General features: G+C 38.1%; 1 protein-coding gene across 1 annotated transcript in view; it reads left to right on the top strand.

Moving 5' to 3' along the window:
- Positions 1-1,226: 1,226 nt before the first annotated feature.
- The window catches only part of CCDC14 (coiled-coil domain containing 14), a 9,884-nt gene continuing 2,862 nt past the window's right edge, over positions 1,227-8,248 (top strand). Inside the window, exons 1-10 of the mRNA XM_019470931.1 lie at positions 1,227-1,296; positions 1,991-2,063; positions 2,158-2,298; positions 3,371-3,610; positions 3,701-3,795; positions 5,156-5,726; positions 6,261-6,402; positions 7,030-7,109; positions 7,548-7,766; positions 7,847-7,979. Of these exons, the coding sequence (XP_019326476.1) occupies positions 3,451-3,610; positions 3,701-3,795; positions 5,156-5,726; positions 6,261-6,402; positions 7,030-7,109; positions 7,548-7,766; positions 7,847-7,979 (1,400 nt within the window). The 5' untranslated portion in view covers positions 1,227-1,296; positions 1,991-2,063; positions 2,158-2,298; positions 3,371-3,450. The remainder of the gene's footprint in view (positions 1,297-1,990; positions 2,064-2,157; positions 2,299-3,370; positions 3,611-3,700; positions 3,796-5,155; positions 5,727-6,260; positions 6,403-7,029; positions 7,110-7,547; positions 7,767-7,846; positions 7,980-8,248) is intronic.

The raw sequence follows: 8,248 nt of genomic DNA, 5'->3' as shown, positions 1-8,248 counted from the left end.
GGGGTCCCGGGGGGCGTTTGGAGCCTCTCCTTCCCTGCAGTCGGGTCTCGGCCCTCTCTTTAGGTGCTTCATTAGATCCCCGACTTGCTCGGGGTGGGGAGGGAGGGCGTCGCCGCCGAGTGCGGAGCTGGGCGATCAGCGTAACGACTCCTGAGGGGGAGTCGGGCCTTCCGGCACCGACTGCCTTTGCTTTCCTGGGCTTAGCCCAGCAACCCTTCCTCGGGGCTCAGCGGCTTTATCTGTGTCGGTAAGGGGCACCGCAGCAAGCTTTCCGTTCAGGGGTTCTTCCGCCGCGGTGTATCTGCGGCTTGAGCAGCGACTGTAGTTTATTCTTAAAATCCCCAAAGTTCAGGTGTGTATTTATAGACCCTGGTTTCAGTCTGGGGCGTATGTTTGTCTGTCAGCCCTTGACCGAGTAAATGAATTACTGTATCTGTGGAATGCTGCGGAAATTAATGAAGCTTCATGCTGTAAAGGCATGTTTTGTGAAATGAAGACTACGAGATTCAGGCCCTAATGGCAGCAGCGGGCCCCCTCCTTGTTCTGAGAGCTGTAAACTACCTTTAACTGATCTGCCTCAGCAAAAGTTCTTGGAATTAGTGGGCAATGGTAGTCTTCAATTATGTTGTGAAAGTACTTCATGAAAATCAAAGTATATTTCTGTAATCAACAGGTACTGTCTTCTGGAAGGCTAACAGGAGCAGCTAAATTAACAAATGGAAGAAAACAGTAAGACCTTAATCATGAATACTATCTAAGATTGAGTGTACGTATGAGCGTTTGGGAACCTTATACTTGTCATACCTCGCAACTAGCCAAAAATTCTTTGTATATATCAGAAAATGGTTTTAGCTGAAAGGCAGTATGGCCAGGTTCTAAGCAGCCCATGAATAGACAGACACAAACCCAATAGAAATTTTGCTTGTAGAAGTACAGGGTTGACACTCTCTCTCTCTCTCTCTCATTCATAAAAGATTGAATTTGTATAGTTACTAGCCTTACGTAAGACTGTTGAGTAAAAACTGAGTTCTCCTGTGACATAAGCTGTTAATGTCTGCTAAACATGTTTGTTGCCACAATGCAAAGTTTCAGAAAGAGAAGGATATTTTGTTTCTTGATAAAATTAATTTAGTTTAGTTTGCTATTATTGAATAAAAGTAAATTTTTTACTTTGCTGCATATTAAGGAGGTAGTATAAACACTGAATTTCCCTTTTCCAGGTTTGGCTTAAGAAAAGGATGTCATTCTGATGTGGAGTCTGGATACTCTCTCTATTCCACTGACTCTGATGATCAGGTAATTAAATGATTTGTTAACACAGTCATTTCTGTTATCTAAAGAGAAGGGAAATTGGAATACCTTGAATAATAGAAGAAAAACAGGTTAATTTAGATACTACTGCATCTGGACTAGAAATAGCTCCTGAAAGCTAGCAAGAATGTCTGTACTGCATCTTGCAGATACATGCAAGGTGGCTTTGTGTGCAGTGAGTTTGGCTCTGACAAATCTGACAAATCAGGATATATTTTGCAAACACAACTGCTGTTTATGGACCAGAGCTGGCCCTGGCAGAAGTATAGCCATATTTGTTAGGTTTTGTGCTGATGACAGTGAGTTGTATGGAGTCAGTGCTGCAGTGCTGTTTTCTGTGTAGTGCTGAGTCAATCATCTCCAGAATAGAAATAAGCTGTAGATAATAGTTTAACTGTACATGGAAATAAGAATAAAAACCACACATATGCAATTACCAAAACATAAAATCCAGCAAATGGACACATGTGCAAGAACACAATTTAGGCTTTTTGCAAAATTAGGGTGTTTGCAAACTTCCATGTAATTGCAAAGTAATACATGGAAAATTACATGTTTTTGCTGGTTATCAGGTTTTTTTTTTCAGGTGACAGAGTGGGGAACACTCACCTCTAAAATAGTATGTTTACTGAAAGGAAACAGTGATACACATTTTCTGACTGCAGTATTCTTTATGCAGGTTGATACTATTCATAACGGACTTGACCGTTGCGCAGCTTTACTGAAGAACATCTTACAAAATGAGGCTACAGGTTGTACCTATTGAAAATTTAAGTTTTGTTTTTAGTTTTTGTAAGACTGTTTTTATTTGTTTTGTTGACTAGTTTTTCTTTCAACTAATACTAGGAAGGGAGACTATCCATAAACAAGCTGGGAAAACAACTTCCGTTAAAATTACTTCCAAGCCTTTGCAAACCAAAGGAAATACTTCCAAGAAGAAAGGGTTGAAAAAAAACATTACTCCTGCCCACATCCGAAAAGAAATTGGTAAGCGGGCTTTCTTGGGCTTGCTTTTTTCTCAAACAATATTGAGAGACTCCTCAACTTACTGAGCTATAACAAGGCTTCAGATAATTGTTGTCGTTTGTTATAGGTTGAGCCAGGGCTGGATCCACAAAAGGATATAGACATTACTCATCACTTTTTAGAAACCTTAAATGTTTACTAAACAGTTACTAAAATTCACAAATGTACAAGGAAGAAAGTTGAGTGCGTTTACAAATACCAATATCATCAAGTTTAGCTGGTAGGAAGTGTGGAGGAGAATAATAATACCCATGCCCCATTTCTCTTGGACAGTGAAGCATTACAGTGCTTGGTCTCTGGGATATGCAGCTATAAACTGTCCTGAAGTTAGGTGTCCAGCCAGGCTTTTCTCAAGATCAGTTTCTGGAAACAGGAAAGTGTTGCAATAAATAATAAGAACTCAAATGGTTTAGTGGCCAGAGCACTTGAATGGAAACGTAGATGGAGTGCTCTAGGCTGAGTTGCTCTCAGTTGAAATATTTCACTTTTTATTAGCGTTTCTCCCTCTCTCCACCCTGTTTCTTTTGTGTGATTTCTAATCCAGTAGACAGGTGGGGCCTGTAGACTAGGTATGTAGCAGAATGCCTATTTTGTGAATTGTAGGTGAGCACATAGCTGATACCTTTCCAGCACTGTAAAAATACAGAGTTTTAATTATACCCAACATACAAAAATGAGGTTTGGAGGATGCTTTGGTATGGGTTATTTTGAATGGTCTAAAAGCTTAGGAAGCAGCTAAGCAGAGATTTTAAGAATAGCATTTTAGAACTGGCCTTCTGTAGGATTAAATCTCTCTGCTTCTTTAAAGGACAGCAGTCTGTCCAACTGGGTTAGGTTACTCTGTCTAGAAGACAAAAAAAGAAAGATGGATTGATTTCCTGGTGAGTAAAAATTGACTGGAATCTTAGGCTGTAGTGTCTTTTGGTTTTCTTTTTCAAAGGAACCTGCCAGGGTCTTCCTGACAACACAGTGGGTTTGTGTAGATTGAGAAGACCAACAACCTCAGCTGGGTTTTTTGTTCTTTTCTCTATAGTGCCAATATCAAATAGTAAACTTGCCTTGTCCACCACACCTTCTACTGAGAAAGAACTTTCCAGTGCAGCACAGAATCAGATGGTTCAACCAATTCACGTGCCTTGCAGTCAACACTCTCCTGTGATGCATCAGAAACTCTGTGAGCATGTGCAAACTCAGATGTCTCTGATAACTGGCCAACCACCACAGAACAGTAATGAAATTCCTACTGTAACTTCTTTTCCTACCTCAAATCACGGTTAGTGGAACTATTAATGTAGAGCCTGCTATTTTACTGTATGAGTTTTGCTCAAAATTGCCCTGACCTATGAGTGTTGTTTTCTTTTAGGATGTCAAAATGTTACAGCTTTCAGTTATCGATTACCTACCTCCACACCAGCTCTGTTCCTGCAGCAGTCAGCTAATCCCTTATCTACTCAGTCAGTAAGTAAAAGTGATTCTGATTATTAATACACATTTTAAATTAGCACTGCCTATTTATTTATACATTTATTTAAGTGTGTGGGTTTTCTTGGGTTTATGTAATAATTTTCCTTCAAGAAAAAAAAGTACATATTTCAACCTATAGTGATGAACAGAATAAATAATGAGAGAAGATACTGCTATTTAAAATACATTTTATATAGACACCAAAAAATGAAATTAGAGGCATTTCAACTGGCTGCTTCTTTCTGCGTGGTGAATTCTGTAATGGGACAGCAAACATGTAAGGTGCAGGAAATTACTCATTACTGTTAAGTACATTCTTAGTAACACACATTAGGATCATTAACCAACTCCTGATAAAAGAAATCATATCTCATATATAGCTTTTCCCTGCCAATGATCAAGTTGATTATTTCTTCAGACACTATGTATTATCTTAGAGGCACATTTTAAAATACTTGTGTATTTCAGGGTATAGAATAGAACTAATGGAGAGTACCAACTGCTCTACAACTGCCTGAAAGGAGGTTGTAGCGAGGTGGGTGTCGGTCTCTTCTCCCAAGTAACAAGCGATAGGACGAGAGGAAATGGCCTCAAGTTGCGCCAGGGGAGGTTTAGATTGGACGTGAGGAAAAATTTCTTTACTGAAAGAGTGGTGAAACATTGGAACAGGCTGCCCAGGGAAGTGGTTGAGTCACCATCCCTGGAAGTATTTAAAAGACGTGTAGATGAGGCGCTTAGGGACATGGTTTAGTGGGCATGGTGGTGTTGGGTTGACGGTTGGACTCGATGATCTTGGAGGTCTTTTCCACCCTTAATGATTCTATGATTCTATGAACTGCCACCTTGGGAAATGTGGTAAATGGCTTGCACCTGCACCTTGAAACTGTAAGACTGTAGACTTACCTTCCATCTGCAGGCAGTACATGTATAGCTAGTGCTGTCCTTGACTTTTAAGAAATTCATCTACTTAAAATATTGAAAGCTAACAGCGTTGTCTTTTATTTTTTTTTTCTTCCCTGTTCTGGTTTGATTCAAGGAATGAGTGTTCATAAAGCAAAAAAACCAAAAACAAAACACTACTGAGGTTTTTTCTTTTCAGAACAGCTGAAAAAGAGCTGTGCTTTAATGTTGCCAGTAACATTTAAGATAAAGGTAATCTAAACCAGATTTACATTTTAATTACTCCTTAATATACTGGGAAATTATGCAATTAATGAGTTGTAGTTGCTTTCATAATTTGCAAAGAATGATTAAGACTACATTGAGTCAGACAAGGTTTTTCGGGTTTTTTTTAAGATTAAAAAAAAAAAAATCCATGTTAATTTTTTGTTTAATATGAATATTCTTTATGCAGGATGTTCCCGTAGATGGTGGCAATGAATGTGTGCCAGAGATGGGAGGACCTGTGGTTTGCCCGCTAGTTTCTGCTCCAACTACTGCTGCACAAATACAGTCTGCCACTGCTCTTCCTAGTGTGATCCCTTGTATAGCATCAGGTGCATCAAGTAACTCTGCAGTGCCTACACTCATCCCATCATCTGTCAGAGAGATGACCCCAAACCACGAGCAACAGATAAAAGAAGCAGATTTGATAAGATGCATACAAGCTCACCTGGCCCTGTTACAGTCACATGAAATGATGAACGGCGGGACTGAACAGAAGCACCATCATCATAGTCTAGCAAAACATGATGCTTCAAGTAACAAAGAGGAGGATACTTCTGAAGAACACAGTGAGGACGCAGTCAGCGAAGATGATAGATTGAATGTACTTGATGTAGCCCCAGTGAGAGATACAAGCTGTAAGACAAGTTATGTGAAGAAAGTTCTGAAATCTAGAACAGAAAGTCCAGAAGAAACAGCCCATAAAATTAAGACTGTAAAATATCTTCTGGGAGAGCTCAGAGCACTGATAACAGATCAAGGTGAGGACATTTTCATTGTGCAGTAGAGTCATTACATACAAAGAACACAAGAGCTGTGTTAAATGAGCAAGCGCTTCAGTTTCTGGAAGTTGTATGTGTCAGATGATATGTGACACCTTAAAGTGGTTTTCCACAACTTCAATAGCCTCACGTTTCACTCTGGATAAGTACTAAGTTATTTTTTGGAGTATTTTAACATTATCATAACAGGTAGGATAAAGATTGTTCTCACTTCATATACAGTGTTTTCTCCTGAGGAAGGGAGCAGTGTAGATGGACTGTAACAGCAATCCCACCAAGGTTGGTTGGAGAGATGGTGGGTTGTGATTTATCAAGAACCTAAAGCGTAGTTTTCATAGTCAAGCTTAAAAATTTTAAATGAATAAATATGGTTAACATGAGATTTTCTTGGGAAAAAAGTAGGTACTATTATATTACTTTGTAGATTGCTTAATCGCATATAAATTATTACTGTCATATTACAGGTTTATATGTTTATGGGTTGGGTTTTTTTTTTCCCCTCCCCTCTTGCAGATGATTCAGAAATGTTAAGGTTGATGAGTGAAATAGAAGACTGTGTATCATTGCTCCCAGCTGTAGTGGGAAGTACGAATATACAAGCTGAAATAGCACTAGCTTTACAGCCTCTCAGAAGTGAAAATGCCCAGCTGCGTAGGTTAGTAACTCATCAGTGATTCTGTATTTACTGCAAATGTGCCTAAAGCATCTTTAACTGTTCTAAATTGAGTATTTTAGCATTGTTATGGTGTAAGTGTTATGGCCCTTTCATTCTTGTCTGCAGTATTTATATATTAGAAAGTGTGTTGGTAAGGCTATATAGTTTAAAAATAAATGATTAACACATAGCAAGACTTCAGTTAATACTGCTGTTTTAGTAGCATCAGTTACATCATGATTGCGCCTTTGTCTAGGTGGGATCCATGTATCATTGTCTCTGAAAACTGCAGTATCAAGGTAGTTAGCCTGCTTATATTCTTTTTGTAGTGTATTCTCAAATGCAAAAATGTCTGTCATTTCAGGGGAGCTCTCAAATACATAACTGGGTAGCACTTTACTTCAGAACAGAGGGAAAGGTATTTACCAGAACTTACAAAGGGTCTTTTGTGTTGAAGAAATATAGGAATGTAAGAAAAATGCATTATTAAAACTCTTTTATGTTTCTGAAACACTTTGTGACATTTAATTCTCAGTAGCAACTTCTTACCAAACTAATTTAAAATGCAGTGGTTCTGAACTTATTCTGAACTTTATGAATTTGTGCTTTTTCGCAATTCACATTTAGGAGACTGAGAATATTAAACCAGCAACTCCGGGAACGAGAAAGAAGTGAGAAGACACCTGGACAGAGCTGCAACTATGAATGTAAAGTACTAATAGAGAATGATGCTTGTTTGGGGCGTTTTTGTTAAAACTTTATTTAAATAGATACAGACATATAAAGATACAGATATATAAACAAAAATAACAGTATGTATTGTGGCCTTTAGTGGCAACTGAACTAAGTGTTGTGGGACTAATCGTGCAACTGCATTTGCAAGGATTGTTGTGCCTGTTTAAACTCCACGTAGTGAGACTCAGCTCTTCAGCTGCCAAGCACATTATTTTTCTTTATGTGCATCTTAAAATGAAGATGACAGATAATTAAGAAGAAAGCTTGAGTTTTATCTTGCTGCTTCAAAAACCCCTTCTATTTGTAAGCAAAATTCATATTACCAAGATTGTTTAAAAACTTAGTTTGATTTAGAAATTCAAACTGTACCACACAAAACACTTAAACTTTTTATGTTTTACTTTCGGTAGTAGTTTCTTTGCAGTCCTTGAATATGATGCTCCAGAGTCAACTGAAAGAATCACTGAAAGGCCTTGAGTCACTGCAGGCTAAAAATGAAGAACTACTTAAAATAATAGAAAGTCAGAAAGAAGAAAATAAACATCTTGCAAAAGATATTCAAGATAAAGAAGAAAAATTGCTTGAAAACAAACAGCATTATGACATTCATTCCACCAAGCTCAAGATGGGTATGTGTTTTGAATTTGTTTGTTCTTCATTCAGTGTTTTAAAACTTAAATAATTAGGTAAATTCTTCCTGGCATTTTAGAAGTGGAAGAGGCATTAGCAAATGTGAAGAGCCTTCAGTTTAAGCTGGAAGCTTCAGAGAAAGAAAATAAGATTTTGGGCATAACATTACGTCAGCGTGATGCAGAAGTTAACAGACTGCGTGAATTAACCAGGTACTATTGGCTGAGCTATTTTTTTGCCTCTTGACATCGGGTTGTTTTTTTTTTTTTCATACTTCAGATTATTGTAATCTTAGTATCTTGGTGGTAGTAGGTCACATAGGCTAAAACTTCTCTTCGTAGTTACTTTTGCTACAATGGTGCTATAATTCTGTTAAAACAGAGTTGTCATGCTCCATGACTTGAGTTCTGTTGTAAAGTAAAATGCTATCTGCTGTAACTTGTGCTGTTTTAACTCTCTTAATAGCAGACCTGCCGATAAG

This window comes from Aptenodytes forsteri, unplaced genomic scaffold (assembly GCF_000699145.1).
Source record: "Aptenodytes forsteri isolate BGI_AS27 unplaced genomic scaffold, ASM69914v1 Scaffold255, whole genome shotgun sequence".
NCBI classification, from domain to species: domain Eukaryota; kingdom Metazoa; phylum Chordata; class Aves; order Sphenisciformes; family Spheniscidae; genus Aptenodytes; species Aptenodytes forsteri.
Note: the sequence above shows the minus strand (reverse complement) of the source record. Positions and strands in the feature narration are given on the sequence as shown.